Source organism: Carassius carassius, chromosome 41, assembly GCF_963082965.1.
Source record: "Carassius carassius chromosome 41, fCarCar2.1, whole genome shotgun sequence".
Classification (NCBI taxonomy): Eukaryota; Metazoa; Chordata; class Actinopteri; order Cypriniformes; family Cyprinidae; genus Carassius; species Carassius carassius.
The window spans coordinates 9,305,680-9,331,642 of NC_081795.1; the positions used below are offsets into that span (position 1 = coordinate 9,305,680).

Genomic DNA, 25,963 nt, shown 5'->3' on the forward strand with positions numbered 1-25,963 from the left:
TTTTTATCTTACCTACCCCAAACTTTTAAACAGTAGTGTAGATATTTTGAATGGCCATCATTTAAAAAAGATCCTTTATTTATGTTTTGTAGTACATAAACCAACAATTAGTGGGTCATGTGCTAGAATTACATTACAACAGCATCCTAAATGCAGCGGTCACCACCAACAGGATTATTTCAGATCCCATTGGAAGGCTCCCAACACAACATATGTTAAATCATGGCTTGAGATCTGTGACGTTATCTGGTGGAGTTCAGAACGTGCATGATGTTGCGTCTGCACCTCCTTAAGTACTCCGTTTTAAAGCCATCTTATCTCTGCTGTTCTTTATTTTAGTCTGAGTGTAAGATCAGCCAGTTTTAAGGGGCATAAAAGATCGATTTGTAATTAAACTTGAACAAATTGAGTTGAGTCAGCTTGATCTGTGTTAAATCTAATTAAAAGGAGTTAATTCCCCTTAATTACACACACACAGGAGTGTGTATGAAGGAAAAAAGATTAAGGAGTACATCCTCCGGCGTTATTTGTTTTGAATTTTGTTTAACTGATATTTTGAAATGTCTTTTTCATTTTAGATTAGTTTTTCTTTATTTGTTTAGTTTATTAGCTTTGGCTCTCAGTTCTAGTTTATTTTTTTAATGTTAAGTTTTTGATACATTTTAAATATATATAAAAAATATTTTATACATAATGTATATTATACTGTATTATTTTAATATATTTAATATAAAGCTGTGTTTTAGGGCTGCAGAAGATAACACATTAACTGATCATTTCAATATGTTTTACATGATCCGTTTTCTCAAGGCTGGCTAGTTTTAGTAGATTTTTGATGTTTAATGTTAATAATTAGGGTTTAAAAATAGATCATGTACAGATTTTCATTTCATGATATTTCATATTTCTGATATTTTTGTTTAATTTTGGAGTAGTCAAGATTTTCCCAGTTGTTAGTGTTTATTTTTATTTTAGTTAACAATATCAAATGTGTTTTCATTTAGTGTCTGTTTTTTAAATAATAACACAGACATGCCCATGTTGTATGTTCACAATTTTCTCTTAGAAGAAACTTCTAATATATATCTTTTTGATATAAGCCTTTCAGATATTAAAACTTCTTTAACTTCTTTAACTTCTAAACTTATTTAATCTTATTTACTACATGAACTAAGATTCTTTGCAGATTTGTTGGGCTGTTTACCAGATTTGGGGATTCACACAGCAGATGACTGACTGAACTGTAAATTTGAAAATGTACATTTATTTTCCAAATGTATTATTTTTATTTTTGCCAAATCAGTTAGTCCTCCTGGCGACCAAGATTGTTCAGTAAATGCTTCTGTACCTTTACTGTCCCTTTAAGAATTAAACGGAGTATATTCCAACAGCATAAAATAATATTAGCAGCATGGATTTAACACAATCTTTCCAGTAACATGGAGAGACAGTATCTTTTTGAACTTTGCAAAGACTGGTCGAAAGAAATACAAGGGCCTCACTATAGATTAAAACATGTGGAAGGGGTTTTAAAGACCTCCGAGGAATGGTACCTTTTTGTTGGCCGTTCCATAAAACAATAATTCCTCCTAGTCCTCATCCCAACAGAGAGTGATTCCAAGAACTCTCTTGTTGAGTGCTGAAATGGGACTCTGGACTGAATGTTTGTGCCCTTAATTCATATCCTGATCTGCCACTGGTTAGCAAGAAAGTTAAAGGGGGAGTGCATTTGTCTCAGACACAATCTAAGCTTCTTATTTCCCTCCTTTAAAATCTGTTTCGCCTAGTTGAGATACCTTTGCCCAATCCCTCTGTTTCCCTCCTGGCTTTCAGTTCATCGGACTTGTTGCGGATTAACCTACTAGCTTAGACAGATTGGAAAGACTTGCTGTTCTACAAACTGTAAGTGTAATTGTTTGTCACAGAACTGTGGTTCTTTGAGAAGAGCTGTTAAGTGAACGTGTGCGGGATCTTATGTGTTTGTCTTTGGTGATTTAAAACAGGGTTGTAGCATCTATTACATCTAGCTTTAAAACTAAATCAGCCTCTCATGGACGTTTGGGACAATATTTGGCAAGAAATTTCAGATGGATTTAACGGATCTTCAGTTAATATTCTTGGTGCTTTACATTAGTTGTGTATGCTTAACGGTATGTCAGTGTTTGCATGTACGAAGTGGGGGAAAAGGTTTGTATGGTCCCCTGAGGGATGAATGAACTGCAGAACTCAGCTTGACATCTATAAGGTAGGTAACACTTTCTCTGTCTTTCTCTTTAGGTAGGCTACACTATAAGGAAATATTTAAAAACTGTTTAATTAATTATGTTTTAGTATTTTTAAGGTTACTGACTACTACATTATATCTGCTTTTCATTTAAAGGTATTGTTTTGTACCTGCAAAAGCGGCTTGAATCATATATTTGCAGTTCCTCGCTGCTCTGTAGAGGGCGCTGTTTCTCCCTCAAACATGTCCAGAGATCATTCTTCTCAATAAAAAGATATGAACTCTGCTATACAAATAGAAAAAGAGCACAGATTTCACAGCGAATAAACAAGAATGTTTGGAATAAACTGAGATTTTTTTTTACAGGTAAAATAATAAGATGTGAGATCTGTGATGTTCTCCTGATGCTGTTGGTTCTTCGTGTACTCTAGTAATTAGTGTCATCAGAGAGATTAAACGTCCCTTCCTTCTCCTTTGGTCCATTTGCGCCTTCTTCACGTTGTCAGCACTCGTCCTTCTGTCCTGACTAGACTGTCTAGTTAGTCTTTTGTCCCCTAACTGTGTAAACAGAGACTAGAACACTCACAACAATGTCCACAATTGTCAAAGGTGCCAACCGTCTTGCTTTCTGCTCAGATTATGACCGTGAAGTCGCCTATTAGATATGCGCGTGATAGCAACCACCGTTCCTCGTTTCATTTCGCTTAGACAGAAGAATAGCTTATTATGATTAGAGAGAGCGAGGATGATTGTAACACGGGTCAGATGTAACGCTTTCAATTTCTCAAATAAGGAATAAGTTACAAATAAACTAATTCACTTCACACGTTCTCAATTTAGTCTTTATTCCACCTGTGAGGAAGTAGAGCCCTGTGGCAGACACTAATTTGAAAAACTAGTTTTAAGGTAAGAAAGTAACTTTTTATACTTCATTTAATTTTTTGAGGCTAGTCTCTGCTTTGTAGTTAAACTCCTCAAAGTTAAATTATATGTATTGTGCGTCTGTGTAGATATTTTGTTAGTGCTAATGTTTGGCTGTAAGGTGAGATAGTTCATGGCTACAAGACTCTAGTTGTAGCACATGAAACATTGTGAAGTCCAGGGGGTTTTCTGTAATAACCCCCTTATTATAGAATTGTGCTATAATAACCCCTATTAACACTTTAAAAAAGACAGAAATGTAGATGTGTGTGCAAGATGTTTTCTCCGTTTTGGAGGGATGATAATTTTTAAATCATCCTATTCATTGCATCAAAATTTGTTAATACTTTACTATATTTATGGGGTGGATAATTTTATCAGTTGTTTATTATTCATGCAACCATACATACTGCTGTTATAGTTTGTATTTATAACCATTATATAGCTGATAACGTTGTCTAGTGCTTATGAATGTTTACAGCATGATTTGTGAAAGTTTATCTACTATCTGTACTGAATGACTTAGCATAGACATACTTTTTCTACAGATCTCTGCACTAGGCTAGTGTTAAATGCTACAGATTTTGACAGCGATGATAAAGACTCTGACAGATAATATCGTGATTTTTATTTTTTTATTTTTTGTTTCCCTTACCGAATGTCGTATCTTGTCAGCAATAACCTGTCAATGAACTTTTTTTTATTACTGCCAGTTTAAGTGCCTTACATTACAAGGCGATGTAATGTTGCCAGATATTGCAATTAAAATAAACAAAAAAATATATAAATTAAAAAATATATATATAAACTGAAATTATTTCAAATATTTTTCAAGTTAAATAAGATAAATATATCGCTGACCCTTAACCGAAATTTCCTACTTTATTAATTTGTAAAGTGTCAAATTAAGTGGAAAAGACAAGTCAAAAAACGCTTCTAATAGCTGGTAAAAAAACAAATTTTATTTTTGAAAATGAAAAATTTACCGAGGTCCGGACCTCGGTGACCTCATAGCTGGGCTGGCTACGGGCCTGGTTATAACATAAACAAAAAAAAATTTTGTTTTATTTTTATGTTCTATGAATTCCAGTATGTTTAGGTCTTGGAAGAGAAATATAATCCTAGGTGAGTCTTTCAGCGACTCCCCAAATTTTATTATGGCCAATTACTATGACTAACATTAACAAACACGATTAAACACACACACACACTGTTCAATTGTTGAAGCTAGTGCACATTTTTTGTTACATAATGTTACATTGTACTCCAGGGTATGTTACAACTGACCCGGACTATGGGGTGAATTGTAACATTTCACTCCTTTTGTTTGAAACTAAACTATGCATTTTCTGTTTATGCTGCTAAGATAACAGCTATGCCATTTAATAACAGACACTTACAAACTAATTTGAATCACATTTTGAATGCACTCACTTACAAGAACTCTAAGATGCCGACAGAAATGTAAAAAATGTTACAACCATCCCTGGTCTCTCTCATCATACTTTTATGAAAAATATATTTTTACTAAAGACATGCTTTTCAATCAAAACATTTCATAAAAAGGTTCATATATATATATATACATATATATATATATATACTGGAAAATTTTTAAACAAAAGTATTTGAACAATTTAGGTTGTTAAACATCAATGGAACAAGTTCATAGTTAATGGGAAAAATTACACTTTTTACCACTAGGACAACTGTATGAACTTAAATCACAAGAAAAAAAAAATGACATTTCGCTTTCTTATATATTTTCATATTAAAATAACTTTTTGATTTAACAAGTTACAATTTGCCCTGAACAAGGCACTGACACCTCGGAAATAACCTTTGTTTGATTTAATAATGCATCAAATGGTCAAAATTTGAATTATGAATAAATACATGAATTATGAATAAATACATTAATTTATTACAAGTTATCAAAAAAGCTGACCCCACTAAAATTGTATAGATTGTACACTATAGGACTGAATCGAACTTTTCATGACCTACTTTCTCTGTTTCAAAATGCAAATCTTACATTATTATTTTACATAATTTGTGTGTGTGAGTGTGTGTGGTTTGTTTGTATGTTTGGCCTGAGGTGATGGCTTTTATCCAAGTAAACAAAGACATTTGAATAATCTCTAATGCCATGTTAAGAAATTGACCACTTGCAGTGTTTGAATGGCTCAAAGCCGTCGCGTGTCCGTTGTCTTGTAGTGTATGGCTGTCATTTTCAAAACTTAACAGATTTTGTGTCCATCGTTAATCTTAGCTGTGTTATTTCTGGACTGCAGATCATTCAGAAGAACCGAAGTGTAATGTATTAGTGTAATCTTTTTCTGTAGATTTAACCCTTACTGTTTACGTCTAAGGTGTAGTTGTAACGTTACATACAGCTTAAAAGTTTATGTGAAACCACATAGTGTATTCATATTTAACTGTAAAACCTTGTTTACAATTAGAGACTCAACTGTGTGCATAATTCACTCATTCCCCATGGCACTTAAAAGATGAATTGACAAACAAGGCCTCTATTTTAACTGTTTTATCCTGTTTTTACAGCAAACGTCCCAAACAACATCATTGTTCACACTTAATTGAGAATACACATTACAAGTCAAAAGTCTGGACTTACGTTATTAGATTTTCATGATTTCTTATTATCTTAAAAGCATTTGATCTGGGCAAATTCAGTCCTGGAGGGCCATTGTCCTGCAGAGTTTAGCTCCAACCTTAATTAAACACACCTAAACTAATTAATGCCTTCAAGAAGGCAAGGCAAGCCTGCAACCTTCAGCCAAAAAAAGCGGAAAGGATCATTCTAATGTAGGGGAGGAGACCAGAGGTGTTATTTTTTTTTATGAATGTCAATGGAGGAGAGGCTTCACTACGCTGAATAAACAGCTTTTGTGAGGAAATAGCTTATCATTTAATGAATCGACAACCTGTTCACTAATCTTTAACATGTTTTACACTAAACAATATTTTTGCTGGGATCTATATGCAGATTTTACCTTGATGAAAATTTTTATTTTTATTTACTCATTTACCGCATTATTACCAGCAAATGTGTGTCACATTACTGTTTCTTTAAAAGATATGTAAAATTGTATATTGTCTAAAAATATAGATGTTTTTTTTCTTTGGTTTTCAGGTTTCACCTGAAATTTGACTTGAATGTTAATGACTATTATGTGACCATATGCCTTATGTTTATATAATGCATTTTAATGAATAAAGGACATTAATTATTTAATTATTATATTATATTGTATGTTGTTAAATAAAAATAAAATGTTCTGTCTATGGCTTCCATATTTCAACAAATAAATACATTATTTGACTAGTATCAGTTTTATGTATGCCCAATCATGCTGTTTGCAGAATCAAATCTAATCTTAAATTGCAGTGCCCAGTAAGTGACCAGCACTTTGCAACCTTTTTTTACTGTGCAAAATAAACTGTAAATGACTGTTGTAGATCTGTGAAAGCCGGGCACTGACATCACTGCCATTGTATGATTGGCTGAGGTGCCTCGTGTGATCCTGAATTTTGCCGTTACGTGATCCTGAAGTTAGCTGTTACACTTTTTGCAATGGCATGTAATTACAGACCCTAGCATCTTCCACTAAAAAGACAGTCTTTGCTAGAAAGTTACAGGGAGGTGTGTTTGATTAGGGTTGGAGCTAAACTCTGCTGGACAGTGGCCCTCCAGGACCAAAGTTGCCCAGCCATGATCTAAAGTCATGCTTAAATGCTTTAAATAATTTTTGTGACTAGTTATTAGTTGTTTACATATTTATCACACACACACACACACACACACACACACACAATGTTATATGTGTGTGTGTGGGAAGATGGCTAGATATAAATTATTTTATTTGCTAAGTTTATTTATTTGTTTATGTGTGTGTGAGTTGGACTGGATAATTAAGGATAAACAGGCAACAAGTGCTTAACATAGAAACCCATTCAATACCATTAAGTACATCTCAATTGTTTTGAAATTTAATTTTTTCATAATTTTAATGACTTTAGAGTCAGTAGGTGTGTCCAAAATTTTGATTGCCATGTCTATAGGGGTATCGGCGATACTTTTAAACTAATAGGCAGTCTCTCTTAAACCTGCCATTTATTTGAGATCCTTTGGGTAAGTTAAATATCTTAGTGGGATTTTAAGAATTTAGGTCAGGCCTCCTTTGACACAAATAAATAGTATGTGGATGTGCATGTGACGAGTGCTTGCAATCGCCATTCATGCCTCTTGTGTTTTTCCATGGACAGATGTTTGGTAGTGGGGGTCATAATTATATCATTGAGCTTAATTCTATGTGACTACATGTGAAGTGCCTTAGGGTAACTACCACAAAGCAAGTTAAAGACTCTACGGTAAAAGAAGACTGAGTGAGAGAGAGAAAGAGAACTAGCAGGGGTGAGGGGGTGTGTCTTGAGCGCCAGGCACCCAGGGACGGTGTTGGTCACCACCCTAACACAGACCCCCACAGAACTAATCATCGCAGCACGGTAGGGTTGCAGTGTGCATGGTGTTTGTGGCTCCGTGTGTGTTAATTAAGCTAGTTTTGGTTGCAAGTCTATGCTTGTGTGTGTTTGTGTAACAGGAGGCATTTTGATGTTTCTATGTATGCCATAGACTTGTGTCAACAGTTTTATGTTGTTAAAGTTGTACTTTAACATATATTTTCAGTTCAGTTTTAAAATATGGAAGTCTAGTTCTGCTGTAGTGGAGGTTTTTGAGAACATTGAAGAACTCTAGCAGCTCATTTGAATAGGTTTAGTGATGCTATAATGGGACTGGGATAAAGGGTTTTTATCTCAATATCTATTGGTTATAAAACCATTTGTATGAACTTTATTTCATTTGGCATTTATTTCTAACAGATGTGTAATAATGAAGATGAAGTGGATAATGAATGAATAATGATGTAGAGTAATAGGTTATTTTAAACACATTTGGCGTGAGATCCCAATAATCTTGTGATCATGGCAACTGAACAAACTCTTACCATAACACATCTGCACTGATCTTGACCTCGCTATTATCTGTGATTATGGACAAAAATGTAGCTGAGGTGTCAGTAAGAAGAGGGTTGATTTAGTATGTATAATAGAGAACAGATTTGTGGGTTGATTTAGTGTTTGCAAAGAAAAACGGACAGAAAGTAGAAAGAGATAGGGCTGTAATTAACAAAAATCAGTTTGGCAGTTTGCCAATCAGATCACCTTTGTCTAGAAAAATATCCTAGATAAAACTTGTAATCCAGTTTATCTTGTCTTCTTGTGACGCTTGGATGAGACGGATATGTGGTGGTAGCTGCAAAACATTTTGTGTTAACTTTTACAAATGATTGATAATACGCCATGATCATTTAACTTGTGCATAATTTTCCTATACTGGGACTCATGTTTGACAAATCTACTTAAATAAATTGTATTGATAAGTTGCCATGTTGGATATGTGCAAATAATTTAACATTTCACTTTTTGTCTGCTTTTAAAAGTGCAGAGCAACTTATATTTAAAACACAGTATAATTTATTGGTAATGTTTAATGGTGTATTGATCAACAAGTGTTAAACTTGTTTGATCCTTTATTTCTGTCCTGAAATAAAAGTTATACATACTCTTTTAATCCTTTCATGTGTTTGTTTAACATGTCTTAGTGTTTGGTATTACTTAACTCTCACTGTTAAATTTAAATGTACCATAAATGTGTATAAGATCAGCTTAAATTAGTGTAAAGGCTGTGTTAATTATGTTTTTTTTTAATCTAATGCTTCTATGTGTAATATCGGGTACGGTCTCTTATTGTAAGTAGCAACAATGTCAGGGAAAACGAGAATAAATAAGTGTCTTTGCAGCTCCCTAAGACTTAATATTGCTGTGGCATGTACAGAGTTCATTTAGCATTTTACAGCTTTAACCCTATGTTGTAAGGGCATATTTAATCAAAATCTGCAGATATCTTTCAAAACAATATACGTGACCCTGGACCACAAAACCTTAAGTGGCTGTGGTATATTTTTAGCAAAAGCTAAAAATACATGGTATGGATGAAAATTTACAGATTTTTATTTTAGGCCAAAAATCATTAGTAAAGATCATGTCCCATGAAGATATTTTGTACATTTTACTATTGTTAATATATTAAAACTTAATTTTTGATAAGTAATATGCATTGCTTAGAACTTCATTTGGACAACTTCAAAGTTGATTTTCTCAATATTTAGATTTTTTTTTTTGCACCATCAGATTCCAGATTTTCAAATAAAAAATGACCCTTATGACTGGTTTTGTTGTCCAGGGTCAAATATGGTCTGTCACTTCTTAAGAAAACTCTGTATGAGAATGATAGGGGTAACTCCATGCTATATTCCATCCAGCCTCATCTGAAATTCCCCTCTCTTTGTTCTGCAGCTGGGCCTGAGTGGTATTTCCTTGTTTTCCCACCTGAGCTTGTTAAAACGTACAGGTTAAGGATCAGTCACACTCTCCTTGCTCCCTCCATCCCAGCCCACTTCATTCCAAACCCGACCTCTCTTCTCCAGGCTCTCTATCCCCTCATGGGCGCGATATCAGCCAGTGCAAGAGGACCACTGTCTCAACCCTAACAGCAGTCCTCAACATGGAGATGAAACAACCAATGATAATAAACCGAGAGGATGGGGGAGAGCAGGAGAAAGAACAGGAGTCACACAAAAACGGAAGGCTGGTTGCGGACAGCATTGTGGAGAAGGGTCAGAAATCCTGCTCCGGGCCAGGGCAGGTCTCCAACGGTTATTCCAGCACATCCCCACAAAGCCCCAGGGAAGGTGCAGGTGCTGGGATGGACAGGGGCAGCACCCCTGAGGCATTCAGGACTCTGGTGGTCCAGCAGACCAGCTTGGATCCACCTAGGGAGACCTGGAGCAAAAAGATGGACTTCTTGTTGTCGGTGATCGGGTATGCAGTGGACCTGGGCAATGTGTGGCGCTTTCCCTACATCTGCTACCAAAACGGAGGGGGTAAGGTCAGACGTGAGGAGGTCAGAACATACTGGGCAATAATGATACTAAAGCTGCAGACAACTCTGAGACAGATAAGTGTGATGCACTTTGAAGTAGTTAAGTAAATATTGTGTTGCATCCCATTGAAAGAAAGATTTCAGTCTTTGAGACAAGATCAACTCGGTGATGTTTGCTTAAGAACAAATAGACAATGGGGAATTCTGCTGTTGTCTCCTCTCTTTGTGCGATCCAGCTCAAACAAGCTTTAGTCTCCTTTCATTGAATTTCAAGTAATAAAATCTTTGTAATTTCCTGTTTCACCATGCAGAGGGAGTGCATGAGAGATAGAGTGGGCAGGGAGACACTCGCTGCAACCAAAACCATTAATTGTGGCTCTCATGGTTGGGACTTGCTCGTATTGTTTAATAATCTGGCTTGCTACTGCTCAGTCAACAGCTATCTAGCATTTACACCAAAAGCTCTTGTATAAAGCTTCAATCAAGAACCCAGGAGCTTGTCTGAAAAGGAACGTTTTGTGTATATTAGCGTCTTTTATGTAAGACCACTGCAATGGAACCGTGAAGTTCAAGTTGCAATTCCTGTCTAAATCCTTGTGTTTAGGTGCCTTTCTTCTGCCGTACCTGCTGATGGCAGTGTTTGGTGGCGTGCCGCTGTTCTACATGGAACTGGCTTTGGGCCAGTTTCACCGCAGCGGGTGTATCTCCATTTGGAAACACATCTGCCCCATCTTCAAGGGTAAGACTGGTCTGCTTCACAAGGCTCAGACTTCTGAGACCAAGTACCCAGGTTAAGGGTCATAGAGATAACGGCAGACTGACATGTGCTGGGCTGATAGTACACTCTCCCTTGACCTTCTTCTAAACTTCTTACCGATTTCGCTCTCTCTTTGTTGATAACCAGGACTCTGTTATGGAAATTGTCACATTTACCTGGTAAAATGCCAGCTGCTTAAGAAACTTGATTTTATGTAAATGGAACTTTGTCCTAAATGTCACCCACTGCCCCAAAGTGGAAGGTGCTAGAAATGGCATAAGATATTTGCATAACAAGTGTTGCATATTATTTTGCAGGTATAGGCTTTGCCATCTGCATCATTGCACTCTACATTGCCTTCTACTACAATACCATAATGGCCTGGGCTCTGTACTACCTCCTGTCTTCCTTTCGTGCCACGCTGCCCTGGACCACCTGCAACAACCCATGGAACACTCCCAACTGCACCCACTACCTGTCCACCGACTTGAATGTCTCCTGGACTGACAGCTCCATCTCTCCGGCTGAAGAGTTCTATATGTAAGTGCATGTAAGTGCAAGTCCAGGTTGAAAGAGATAGAAACTAAGGACTTTGCCTTTTGCTAGGCTTCTTGAACCATCGGGAAACTTTTGTGATTTAAAGAGAATGTGTTACTCTCTCTCGTAAGATGCAGGGGGGATTGAATCTGTTTATCCAGACTGCTGCTTTAGGAGAGATTTAGGGACTTTATTTAGTTAACTGTGCTCCCAGTTTCTACGTGGTGCCAGGATTTCCTGTTTTCCATAAATATGTTGCTCCTTGTTACTGTAACTGTCCTGCACTTATCAGTCCTTTTCTACTCATTAAGATTCAAGGCTTACATTTTACTATTCTATGACATCTTTATCTACCAATATTAGCTTCTACAGGCCTTTATGTCTGCCTTTATGAACTGTCAATCAACTTCTCTTGTGTCCTTAGACGGCAGGTCTTGCAGGTTCATCTGTCCCCTGGTCTTCATCAGCTGGGCTGGGTGAGTTGGCAGCTAGCCCTCTGTCTGTTGTTCATCTTCACTGTTGTGTACTTCAGCATCTGGAAGGGGGTCAAGACCTCTGGCAAGGTAAGATATACAGGAAACATCACAGAGAAATAACTGGCAACTTTGAGTTGAAACTGTTGTTAAGAAGTCGTACAGTTAGACTCTTTTTTTAGCAGCTTCTTAATAACTCTCTCTGGCAGGTAGTGTGGGTGACGGCTACTTTTCCATACCTAGTGTTGCTGATCCTGTTGATAAGAGGGGCCACCCTGCCCGGAGCATGGAGAGGAGTGGTCTTCTACCTGAAACCCGATTGGGGCAAACTTTTAACCACATCAGTAAGTGGAAACTAAATCAACCATTCTGAAAACAAAGATATTGCACAATCCATGCCGGTTACTCTGTCCCTTTTCCCCATAACACATATTTCCTGCCATCTGTCAGGTATGATATGGATGAATGACAATCTTTACAGACAAATCACTCCATCTGTGTTTTTCAGGTTTGGCTTGATGCAGCTGCACAGATCTTCTTCTCTTTGGGTCCAGGCTTTGGTGTCCTCCTGGCCTATGCGAGCTACAATCCCTTTCATAACAACTGCTACAAGTATACCTGGCTCACATTTATACTGCTGTCATTTTCTATTATCTGCACTAAGGTTCTATTATCACAAACTTGAGCTTAAAACATGAATTTTATTCCCTGCATCTTTTTGCATGTGTTTCTTTGCAGGTTTGAAGTTGGCCTAACCCAAAGTATTTCACTTTGGCACATAACTCTTCCAGCATTGTTCAGGCTATAGCTAAAATGATACCATGAATCATAAGATTTGTTGAGGAAAGGAGTGCTATTACTTTTCTAAGCAATCTTGTTTACGATAAAGCAAGTGTGGAAAAAATATCTAGACTTATGTGTGAACTCTATGAGGTGGACTCTGTTGACTTGGTGCTGTCAGAAACCACTTGAACATCATAGTAATGCACTAGCAACCACTGAGAACCCTATAGAAAGTTCTTAGCAACCACATCAAACACCTCAGCATCTGCATAACAATCACCACTTTTCTAAAAATCTAGTTGTTTGTTCTATTAACCCTTTTTTCTTTCGCTCCCCATTCAAGCTGTTTATCTTCTTATCCTTTTTCTTTTAGCTCAAATCTTTACATCTCTCTTTGATTTGCAGAGATGCGTTGATCACAAGCTCAGTGAACTGTTTGACTAGTTTCCTATCAGGCTTTGTGATCTTCACCGTGCTGGGCTACATGGCAGAGATGCGCCAACAAGGTGTGGAGACTGTAGCTAAAGATGCTGGTAAGCAACACATTTAATTTCTACCTAATTCTTTAATTCTTTATTCACGGTTGCCATTTCCATTCAATGAAGTACCAATCAGAGAATTTTGAATGGTTATTTAAACCTTGATATCAAATGAATCAATTGCAAATCATTGCATTGGAACTACTATGTGATATAGCGGCTTACACTAAAATTACATTTGATGTACCTGTTGTAATTGAAAGATTGTGTTCTAAGGTCCCAGTCTGCTCTTCATCATCTATGCTGAGGCTATTGCCAATATGCCGGCTGCTACGTTCTTCGCCATCATATTCTTCCTCATGATAATTATGCTGGGGCTGGATAGCACGGTCAGTCTTTCTTGCTTTCTTGAAATACTAGCCAATGAATTCTCTCTTAATTAATTAGATTTTTTCCCTCTGTTTACTCAGCTTATTGTTTTTGAATTTAGTCAAATTTATTGTCAACAGTATTTCATTACATTAGGTCTTCAGCGTGTATAATTAACCCATTCCTGTACCTATGCTGACCACACACACAATCAAGTCATGTTAATACAGTCTGCTAATGACATAACTCCGTATGTAATCTATTTCTGTTACATTATAATTTTTACCCCTGTCAAAAGTTAGTGCTTCTATATTTACTGTAAGGAGCATTATTAATGCCTGTTCAGGTTCAATGGGTCCTTGATCTACTTTTCTGTCATCCCCTTCCTCTCTTACAGTTTGCAGGTCTGGAAGGGGTAATTACGGCCATGTTGGATGAGTTCCCCCACCTGTTGGCCAGGAGAAGAGAATGGTTTGTGCTCGCCCTTGTGTGCGTCTGTTATTTGGGAGCCCTTTCCACTCTTACCTACGTAAGTCTAATAGCATCGCTAACAAATATTTTGTTTTGCTTTGGGGGATTTTCCATCATTTCTAACTACAAATTTTAAACACTGTCTAGAGGCCAAATTTGGAATTTGACCAAAATAGCATGCTATTTTCCTTTTTTGTGCACATGAATTATTCCTTTTAATATGGAGGCAATGTGTTTGTAGGGAGGTGCGTTTGTTGTTAAACTATTTGAGGAGTATGCCACAGGCCCTGCTGTTATCACCGTAGTCTTCCTCGAGGTCATTGCAGTTTCCTGGTTCTACGGTACGTATTGGTTTCAAGCTTAATCATTCAAAATATAACTTAAATTAGTTTTGATTGTGCTGCTGGTCAGTATCCACGTTGGTTAGACAAAGCAAACAAACTCCTATGTAGTTTCTTAATGAATTGTCTAGACAAGATGGTCCTTTAGAGACTTTTGCGGTGGAGCCAGAAAATGTGATATGTCAGTGTTGATTTATCAATATTTGTATAACAGTTTCTCTACTCCCTTAAAATTCTGAACATCACTAGTGAACTTCCTTGCGTTTAGGTTTTTTTATTTTGGACTGTGCACCCTTTGGCCTAATGCCTGTGATTTCTAGGAAACCGTTTCTACTTCTGTCACTTTATACTCTGCTTTTGTCCATCTGTTCTTTCTTATTCAACTACCATCTATTAGTCACTAGATTTTTATCTTGTGCCACAATAGTTTCGTAATCCGATATTTTGCTTCAGGAAATGTGCACTTAGTCTGTTTGTAAAATACATGCAGGGACGACACGTTTCTGCAACGACGTGCAGCTGATGCTTGGCTTTGCTCCTGGTGTGTTTTGGAGGGTCTGCTGGGTAGCCATCTGTCCCTGCTTCCTATTGGTCAGTCCATTACATTACATTTATGCATTTGGTGACTTACCAAAACAACCTTTATTGCATTCAAGTTATACCTTTTATCGATTATGCATTTACTGGGATTCATACCCATTATTTTGATATGCCATGCTGTTTAAGTTACAAAAACCCACCGACGTGAAAAAATACTATAGTAATTTAAAGTAAATACTATAGTGTTTTTGAAGCATACTATAGTTGCTGTGGTAATATAACAAATATAGTAATAAAAACAAATTACTTTACCCCAATACTGTATTAAGTTTTTTACAACTATAGGGTATATTACACTACAATACACTACAGTTTACTGTAGTAAAAACTAAAGTACACTAAAGTATTTATTACAGTTGATCCGTTTATACTACAGTATGTTGTAGCATTCATTAACAAAGTGTTGCAAATACTATACAGTATAAAACACTTTACTATAGTATGTTTCAAAAACACTACAGTATTTACTATAGATTACTATAGTATGTTTTAATGAGGACCGTCCAGAAAATGAATTTATATGCAAATACACTGAAAGGGATAGTTGTCCCGAAAAGGAAAATTCGGTCATCATTTTCTCATGTATGACTTTCTTTTGAGCAACACAGAAGAACAGGTTTGGAATCATGTGAGGATGAGTAAATGATGACCGCTTTTTAATTTGGGGCTGAACTATCCCTTTAAACTCTCAGACAAACCTCACATATATATCTGCTGACAGATCTCAGCTTGTCAGATATGCGAATACAGTTTTGTGAATTTGTTCTGACTGTCTGTAGTTCATTATTGGGAGTTTCCTGGCATTCCCTCCCGAGGTGAGGCTGTTTGACTACTTGTACCCTTTCTGGACCACAGTTCTCGGCTACTGTATTGGTCTCTCGTCCTTCATCTGTGTGCCTTCTTACATGGTCTATCATCTAGTCACCACCAAAGGGACCTTCAAACAGGTGAGCCTAGATAGACAAATACTTCAAAACACACACATTTAATGTATCTTATCTGGTCTGATAAGTGAGACAGACATAACAATGACTCTTAAACACATTACAGCAGCACAAACACAATTATGCTGCATCGTATCAGCTTGATCACATTGTACATTTTCTCAGTTTGAGACGTGAAGATTGACATCAAAGGGCGTCAAGGCACATGGCTGTCAGTCACTGTATACATCCAAAAAGTGACACTGAGAGTGTGTGTGCTTTAGTCACAGGAAGTGTGTTTAGCAGATAATGAAAAATGACACAACCTTTGTTGTGACACAACAAAATGACAACCTTTTGGTTAACGTTTGTTGATTCTGTGATGTTAGGTTTTGGGTGAGTAATTATGTGTCTCGTAGAAGAGAGATTTAGCTCACAGCTGTTCAGTTTTTTACTGAAAAAAAGTAGCAACATATCACTTAGTGCATTTTGAAATCTGTTGATTAATTAATAGGCAATCTCTAAGATATCCTATAATATATATCCTATATATCCTATCCTAAAGATAAGATAAGATCTTTGTAGTTGAGCTGTTCGGCCCTCCCGTAGCTTAAATGTTTTCACAGTTTTTACCTTTGTGCCACTCTGCACCACTCCAAAAATCTCACTGCTTGCCCCTGTAGCGTCTACTAAAGAGCATTACCCCTGAGGCTTCAGGGTCCAGCGGCCCTCAGAGAGACACAATTGTCATCACCAATGCCGTGTGACACATTTCCTCTTCTGCTGGACATGTAGCACAGACGCAGGGGACCCGTGTCTCCTGTAAGGGCCTCGGCTGACCTCCCTTCACACCTCACCCCAGAGGAGTCTGCTACCTGTTTTGTGTGACGGTGAGGCCAGGCCTCCGAATACAGCCACTGTTTTATTTTTATTCTAGCTATCCATGTGTGACCACTTTCAATGCTCATATGAGTTACTGACTCCCATGGCAAGTTTTTGAGTTTGTGTTTTGTCCTTCCATTGTTTATTTTAGATCTCTATAACCAATTTATACAAATATATGGCTCATGACTCTGTGTATACTACTGTAGAAAAATATGGGGTCAGTAAGATTTATTTTTATTTTTTTTTTAAAGAAATTACTATTAGTTAGCAAGGATACAATGACTAATCAACGGGGAGAGTAAAGATTTTAGCATTGTTACAAAAGATTATTTCATATAAATGCTGTCCTTTTAAACTTTCTATTCATCAAAGAATCCTGAAAAAAGTCACAGTTTTCAACATTGATAATAAGAAATGTACCAAATCAGCATTTCAGATTGATATCTGAACGATCATGTGACATTAAAAGATCTTACCGACCCCAAACTTTTCAATATTTGTTTAGTGAAGTTTGGGATAGGAACAGGAATGGATGCACAAATGGTTCAGTTTCCTTATGAAAATCTAAAATCTATATAGATTGCTTTTATACAATATTTATTTTTAATAATTTATTTTTCCTTAAATAGTAACTGAATACATAAAGATTGTTATATTATGGTTTTGTGACCAATTTCAGGCATATTTTACATGTACACACATTTATATAAGGCCAAAAATGATTTTGTTTCTTTATTGTTATTACAAAAATGTGTTATTATGACTTAAAAGAAGAAAGTTTGTGGTTTAGCGACCATCAAGAATTGTGGATATATATTCTTATTTTATTTAATTTTTGTTCAGTACTTGTTAAAAAAATATTATTTAACATTTTAGATGTTGAAAGTGTAAAAGTAGGAATGTAACAGACGGATAGAGAAAAAATATTTTTTATGAAAGAAGCAAGGGCCCAAATATTATTTTTTGTTGTTGTTGTTGTCCAGATGTGTTTTTTTTTTTTTTTTTGCACAGGTGTGTATGTGTGAGTGAATATGTGGGTATGTGTGTCTTTGACCACCATTCCCATTATATGTAACAGTTTTTAAGTGTTTAGCCTACTTTTGGAGGATATGTATCAATTGTTAAGCATATTTTTATTAATTTGTGGGACATTTGTGGCATTTAATTCACATAATGTTTATTTTGTTTATTTACAGCTGGAACTCTTTGTCTGCCTACACAGTTACCATTTACAAGAATGGGAACAAATATTCAGAACTGGGGGAAAAATGTAAAAGGGGGGGAACAAATGTTGAAGTCGAAGACTCCTTCATTAAAAAAAAAAAAAAAAAAAAAAACTATATATATATATATATATATATATTGATCGACCACTAGCATGTTCCTCAGTGTCAGCAGGGGGCTCTGGCATTTATTTTTACATATTTCTTTATGTGAGTTACACAAAGTAGCAGAAACCAAATATCAATGTGCTTGTTACAAGTACTTCAGCCTTGATCCTCAAGACTTTTTTTCATGAAAACAGGTGTGACTGGACATCTAAATTGTGCATTTGTACTTTGTGAGTCTTGCTGTTTGTGCAATCCGGTGTTCTGTGCTGACTCGTTGAATTCGTACCATGAGGACATAGATTTCTCAGTCGAACTGACATGTGTGAGCTGTATATTGAGGTAGAGAAGTAATAAACCATGGTTAGTTCATTGTGTGTGTGTGTGTGTGCATGCCGTAGACGGCAGTCTATTTTGTGCATCTGTGTGTGTGTGTGTGTGTGTGTGTGTGTATGTTTGTGTGTGCTTCAGTCCAGTGCTGACCTTTCCTCTTGTTTCTCAGCAGAATTTACTATTCTGTCTATTAAAGTATTGAAAATCTATTGTACTTTATAAAGTCTAACTTTGATCTATGTATGTCTTCAAGACTGTTAAAAGAAAAATATGTAAAGGACAAAGACATATATGAATTATTTATTAGAGATAAAATAAAGGTATATGTATTAATAATGGATGTGTGTCTTTATTGTGTTTATGCTATAAAATAGGGATCTGTATGACTGACATTCCTGGATGATTTCAGTGGGTTATTTTAACTTTCAAAGGAATTAAATTAAATGTTTAAGTTCAATAAATCATAAATATACACTGTTCAGAAATGGATTCAGTAAGTTAATTTGTGTTAAGCAAGGATGCATTAAATTGATCTAAAGTGACCGTTAAGACATTTATACTGTTTTTAAAGATTTCTATATCAAATAAATTATTCTTTTGAACTTTGTTCTGCGAAGAGTGCTAAAAATGTGCAAATATAACCATTTTGACAAAAATATTAAAATCAGCATATTAAAATGATTTCTGATGAATCATGTGACACTGAAGACTGAAATAATGGATGTAATCTAATATTTCACAATATTACAGTTTTTACTGTATTTTAATCAAATAAATGCAGTCTTAGTGAGTATAAAAATCATTAAAAAAATTACCGACCCCACACATTTGAACAGCAGTGTGGATGATAATTATGGCAAAACATAATTAAAAAAAAGAATAGTAACTGACATAAATGTTTTAACTAAATCTGATTACAGTTGAATCACATCTGTCTCTCCCTTGGGATAATTCATGTGTATTCCCTCTCTCTCATCTTTAGAAAACCCATTTATCGCACACTCCTCTGTGAGAGCCTGTTATCAGGTGGGCTTGGGCATAGATAAATGAGGTCTTGCTCAGGGATGTTCTAAGGAGCAGATTGCACACATATACACACGCTGGTGCTCTCCCCCACAAGTTACAGAGGAGTCAGAGCTTCTCCTCACTCTATTAACATGAGCTGTCAGTAATGTTCCTACATACCCTTTACCCCATGAGGAGAGGCTTTCCACATAGTGAACTACAAGATGATTTTCTGGTTTTACAGATACATTATCAAACTATTGGAAATAATCCAGCTGCATTTATGTCTTAAATGATATATTTTATTCTCATATCTGGGTTCAAATATGTTTTGTGCTGAAATTATTTTCCTTTTGGTGTGTTGTAAATGGTTATAATATTGTTAATGGACTAAATGTCTTGCTAAATTTGAACCATTCTATTAACTTACAAAGTTAATATGGTCTATTTGGATTGCTGTCTTTCCTAATCGTCATCATCATTTAAAATATACTTTGTTTAATATTTAAACATAAAATAAATATATATTATAAATAAATATATAAATATTACAGTAAGAACACTTTAAACTGCTCTAAAGTGACAGTAAAGACTTTTATAATGTTTCCGAAGATTTCTATTCTGCTTCAGTTTTGCCATCACAGAAATAAATTGCTTAGAAAATAAATTATTTTTAAATATATTAAAATATTAAACAGCTATTTTTATTGTATTTTTACAATTAAATATGTATTATTAATAATATTTTTTTAATCTGATCAAAAGACCTTAAGCTATGACAATGTATCTTTTTATTTGGGTCAATTATTTGGAAGTCATATATTGAGCCAATATTTAATTCCACAATATTTCAAAATTTTCCTAGACCCCCATTAGCCGTTAACTTGTAGTTTTTATTAATGATTACATTTACATTTCTGCATTTAGCAGACACTTTTATCCAAAGCGACTTACATTGCATTTTTTTTAATCAGTATGTAATGATAAACTAAAAATGACATTATCATATGTAAGTTCAAACATTTGACAATGAAAGCATTCTCTTTGAATTTTGTAAATGATTATACAATGATGATAACTATTATATAATTCATGGTGAATTAAATTGCATTGAGAATCTTGAATCATACTGGGCACGTAGGCCTACTGATTCAAATTTCTTTTTTTCGGCACATTGAGAGTCACATGCATCTCAAATTCTGGCGGTGCAACAAAAGCCATGTGACAAGCAGAAATATTGAGTTTCTGTCATCAGGGACTAATCTATACAGTACACTGCATTTAATCGCTGGGCCTCTGAACCCAGGGACTGAACAAACACACTACTCTGCACTCACACACAAGCTGAAGTCAGATACATACAGTGTTGAGTTACAGCTTTCAGACGATGTGAATTTCAATGCATGGTCTCTTCAAGACTTTTTTTTTTTTTTTACCTAGAGTGTTAACACTAATCAAGTTGTACAACCATACCCTGCATATTTGTGCACAAAACCCATATCTGAATACTTCTAAAACTCAGTAACAAATTCTTGAGAATTTTAAGTAAGGGAGAGAGAAGTAATACAGATTAATGAGGGGTGTCAGTCATGTAATCCTCCTTTCTCTTTCTCTCTCTCTGTTTTTCATTCTGGCAATTTCCTTTGAGTCCCTGGGGATTGGAACCTCCTCTCAGTTTTATCAGACTGGAGGATCTATATTAAACACCCCGTCACATCTCCCTCTCTCCCTTGCAACCATCACACATCTCTTTATCTGCCCGCCTGCTCTCACGCACTTACTCTACTCATATTTTTGGGTCACGGTTTTTTTTTTTTTTTTTTTTTGTGATTTTAGTAAGCCTATAATTTTGACCTTTCACACTGATATTAGCGCAAGAAAGTTTGTTTTCTTAGTTGTATATTGTTCATCTCACGTAGACTACACTATTGACAAAGGTCACTTAAAAACAGGGAACACTAATTAAGGTTTGAACCTCCAAAAGAAGTCAAATTGAAAGGGTTGGGGTTCTTAAAATGCTTATTATTCTTATTCAATTAAGCTTTGTTTAACTGTGACATTAAGCACAAAATTTTACTTTCAAGTAAATATAGTACTTATTTGTTTATGTCACGGTTCGTGAATGCACCGTCTCCAGCTGTATTCATGTTACGTCATGTTGATTGTTTCATGTGGGTGTTGCCGCTGATCATCTGATACCTTCGCTCAAGGATTATCGTCACCTCACTTGAATTTACCACCGCCGTCATCATCATCAGCGCACTCAATTCACCTACTCACCAGTCTGTGCTGCCATCGCGGTTCCTGCGTCATTCTCCAACATTCCATCATCTCAAATATTATAATAAACTCTGTTAACTTGCTTTTGCCTCCTGTCCTTCATAATCCAGCGTCACAGAACTATCTGACCAACATGGAGGCAGCGAGTACTCAACCATCTGTTCTGGAAGAATTTCTCAGTGCCAGTGTTCGGAGGATGGACTCCCAGGAGAGGAGTCTTAACGACACTTGTTGCGCGGTTCAAGCCCTGGTGACGCAGGTGTCCGAGCTCACCCAACAATTCCATCTACTTCGAGCTCCCACTGCGCCACCCACACCGCCGGTTCTCCCTATACCACCAGTGACCGCCTCCCCGCCAGAACCACGCCTCCCCATCCTGGAGACATACTCGGGTGAGCCTAACTTCTGTAGAGCATTTCTGACCCGCTGTGACATGCACTTTTCCCTACAGCCCAGAAACTTCGCTAACGAAAGGGCCAAGGTGGCCTTCGTGTTGACGCTACTCTCGGGGAGGGCGGCACTATGGGGGACAGCGGTGTGGGAGAACCAGGATCCATGCTGCTCCTCGTTCCAGGCACTCTCCGCCTAGATAAGACGGGTCTTCGATCGGGCCGTCGCAGGACGGGAGGCGGCCAGGAGGCTGGCGGAGTTACGCCAGCATGAGAGATCCGTCTCAGACTATTCTATCGAGTTCCGGACCCTGGCGGTGGAGTGCCATTGGAACGAGGAGGCGCAGTGGGACATGTTCCTGCATGGGCTGGCTGACCGCGTCCAGAAGGAGATCTACGCCTTGGATCTCCCCACGTCCCTCAATGGTTTGATCGAGCTGGCACTACGGGTCGACGCACGTCTGACACGGATGGAGAGGTGGAGCCATCCCAGCACCACATCCAGGGGACCGGCAGACGTGCGATTCAGCGGCGGGGACGCAGCCAGCCCCGTCTACAATCACGAGCCAATGCAGGTAGGGCGAGCTCGGCTTTCCCGGGAGGAGAAGGTAACTTCATGGATAGCACATTGGCACACAAACTCCACATTCCCCTCAGACCCCTTCCGCACCATATCACGGTTCACGCCCTCACTGGACAGCAACTCCCTACCATCTCATACATCACTGAAGACATCACACTCATCACATCTGGCAATCACTCCGAGACTATTTCCTTTCACATCCTTGACTCTCCCCTGGCACCCATTGTCCTCGAGCACCCTTGGCTCCTCCATAACCCCAAAATAGACTGGTCCTCTAATTCCATTTTGTCCTGGTGTAAAAAGTGTCATGATTCCTGTTTAGTGTCTGCCTGTCCATCTGTGTCTATGTCTGTGTTACAGGAGGAGGCGGTGGATTTGTCTAACGTGCCCGCTGAGTACCTCCATCTGAAGGAAGTGTTCAGTAAGTCTCATGCTGCTTCTCTTCCTCCGCATCGTCCCTACGACTGTGCCATAGAATTACTGTCAGGTACTGTCAAGGGCAAACTTTATTCACTTTCTGTTCCAGAGAGGGAGGCTATGGTGAAATATATTTCTGATTCTCTAGCTTCTAAATTCATCCGCCCTTCCTCTTCTCCTGCGGGGGCGGGGTTCTTTTTTGTGGGAAAGAAGGACGGATCACTGCGACCTTGTATTGATTACCGGGGACTGAACAACATCACGGTTAAGAATACTTATCCTTTACCGTTGATGTCTTCGGCCTTCGAGAGGTTGCAGGGAGCGTCAATTTTCACAAAACTGGACTTACGCAATGCGTATCATTTGGTTCGGATCAGGGAGGGGGATGAATGGAAGACCGCTTTTAACACCCTCAGAGGGCACTTTGAATATTTGGTTATGCCCTTCGGGCTTTCCAACTCCCCAGCGGTCTTCCAGGCACTCGTCAACGAATATGATTCGTTGCGAGATATGATTGATCAGTTCATTTATATCTACCTGGACGACATATTGATTTTTTCTTCCTCTCTCCAGGAACATGTGCAGCACGTCCGATGAGTGCTTCAGAGGTTGCTAGAGAATGGGCTTTTTGTCAAGGCGCAGAAATGCGAATTTCATGCACAGTCAATTCCATTTTTGGGGTATATCGTGTCGACTGAGGGAATACGCATGGATCCCGAGAAAGTTAAGGCTGTGGTAGAGTGGCCAAGTCCAGATTCCCGTAAGGCCCTACAGAGGTTTCTGGGGTTCGCTAACTTCTACCGGCATTTCATTCACAACTTCAGCCAACTAGCCGCACCTCTGACCGCCTTGACCTCCACCAAGACTGCATTCAGGTGGTCAGACACAGCTGAGGCTGTGTTTGCCAAACTGAAGAGCCGTTTCATTTCAGCCCCCATTCTGATTACCCCTGACCCTACACGTCAGTTCGTGGTGGAGGTCGATGCGTCAGAGGTGGGGGTAGGAGCGGTGTTATCACAACGTTCTCCCTTAGACGACAAGGTCCATCCTTGCGCGTATTTTTCATATCGTTTATCTCCTGCAGAACGAAATTACGATATTGGTAACCGAGAATTGTTGGCAGTTAAGATGGCATTGGAGGAATGGCGACACTGGTTAGAAGGATCGGGGGTTCCTTTTATGTTATGAACTGACCACAAGAATTTAGAGTACATTAGCACCGCCAAAAGGTTGAAATCCAGGCAGGCTCGATGGGCAATTTTTTTCGGACGTTTTGACTTTACTATTTCGTACCGCCCGGGTTCCAAAAATATTAAACACGATTCTTTGTCACGTATTTTTGACTATTCCGAACGCCCGCTTATTTGTGCCAGAGGGATTAAGGTGTAACGTTATCCAGTGGGGACATTGCTCTAATGTAGCTTGCCATCCAGGAGTTAACCGTACTAGATTTTTAGTCAAGCAACGATTCTGGTGGCCACTTATGGCTTGCGACATTCACAATTTCGTTTTGGCTTGCTCGGTTTGTGCCACTGGTAAGAATTCCAATCGGCCCCCTGATGGGTTACTCCAACTGCTGCCGGCTCCTTCGAGACCCTGGTCCCACATCACACTAGATTATATTACCGCCCTCCCAGGGCAACACGGTTGTATTAACCGTGGTGGACCGGTTCTCGAAGGCAGCCCACTTTATTCCCTTGCCCAAATTACCCTCAGCCAAGGAGACAGCGTTGACCGTCGTAGACCACGTCTTTCGTTTACATGGCCTCCCGATTGACGTGGTTTCCGACAGGGGACCCCAATTTGTGTCTAAATTTTGGCGAGAATTCTGTAAACTACTGGGAGCGACTGTAAGTCTGTCCTCAGGGTTTCACCCCCAGAGCAATGGTCAAACCGGGAGAGCCAACCAAGATTTGGAAAGGGTGTTGCGATGTTTGGTCTCCAAGAATCCTTCCTCCTGGAGCCAACAATTGTCTATGGTGGAGTACGCCCACAATACCTTACCAGTATCAGCTACGGGCCTTTCTCCTTTTGAGTGTAGTGTAGGTTACCAGCCACCTATTTTTCCCAGTATGGAATCCGAAGTTGCGGTCCCCTCCGTTCACGCCTTCGTCTAGTGGTGTCACTGCACTTGGACCAGAGCCCGCGAGACTCTACTCCAAGTGGGGGCGCCCACCAAGGCCAAAGCCGATCCCCACTGGTCTAGGCCTCCCGTATACGTCGTGGGTCAAAAAGTGTGGCTTTCTACCAAGAATATTCCTCTCCGTTCCGTATCTAATAAATTGGCTCCCAAATTTATTGGCCCATTTACTGTCATCAAGATCATTAGTCCGGTGGCAGTCCGCCTTAAACTCCCTCCTACGTACAGGAGAATTCATCCCGCCTTTCACGTATCCAAAATCAAGCCCGTATTTCATTCTCCCATTAATCCGCCTACCCCGGTTCCTCCCCCAGCGCGACTCGTAGATGGGGAGACCACCTATTTGGTCAATCGCATTCTGGACTCTAGACGGAGGGGACGCGGATTTCAATACTTGGTGGACTGGGAGGGTTACGGTCCGGAGGAGAGAAGTTGGATACCTGCTAGGGACATTCTGGATCACTCCCTTATCGATGATTACAATCGACAGGTAAGTGATTCTGGGGACGCCAGGAGGCGTCCTTAGGAGGAGGGGTACTGTCACGGTTCATGAATGCACCGTCTCCAGCTGTATTCATGTTACGTCATGTTGATTGTTTCATGTGGGTGTTGCCGCTGATCATCTGATCAGCGGCAGGTGCTACTCATTCCAACTGCCTATTTAACGCCCTGTCTTTCGTCTCCTGTTTGTCAGATCGTTG

The 25,963-nt window shown here is 38.3% G+C and overlaps 1 protein-coding gene across 3 annotated transcripts; it reads left to right on the forward strand.

The window, feature by feature from the left end:
* Positions 1 to 1,774: 1,774 nt before the first annotated feature.
* On the forward strand, positions 1,775 to 17,241 carry LOC132123592 (sodium-dependent serotonin transporter-like). Of its 3 annotated transcripts, none has more exons than XM_059534331.1 (14): positions 1,775 to 1,902; positions 9,584 to 10,170; positions 10,774 to 10,908; positions 11,244 to 11,466; positions 11,888 to 12,026; positions 12,146 to 12,280; positions 12,445 to 12,548; positions 13,125 to 13,252; positions 13,475 to 13,587; positions 13,965 to 14,096; positions 14,280 to 14,379; positions 14,870 to 14,970; positions 15,759 to 15,926; positions 16,586 to 17,241. In XM_059534331.1, exons 2-14 carry the CDS (start codon positions 9,792 to 9,794, stop codon positions 16,667 to 16,669), a joined length of 1,941 nt encoding a protein of 646 aa, XP_059390314.1. In that variant the 5' UTR covers positions 1,775 to 1,902; positions 9,584 to 9,791; the 3' UTR covers positions 16,670 to 17,241. The 3 variants fall into 3 exon arrangements, with proteins under 3 accessions (XP_059390314.1, XP_059390315.1, XP_059390313.1); XM_059534332.1 differs by lacking the exon at positions 1,775 to 1,902 and adding an exon at positions 2,616 to 2,633; XM_059534330.1 differs by lacking the exon at positions 1,775 to 1,902 and adding an exon at positions 2,715 to 3,130.
* The last annotated feature ends 8,722 nt before the right edge of the window (positions 17,242 to 25,963 follow it).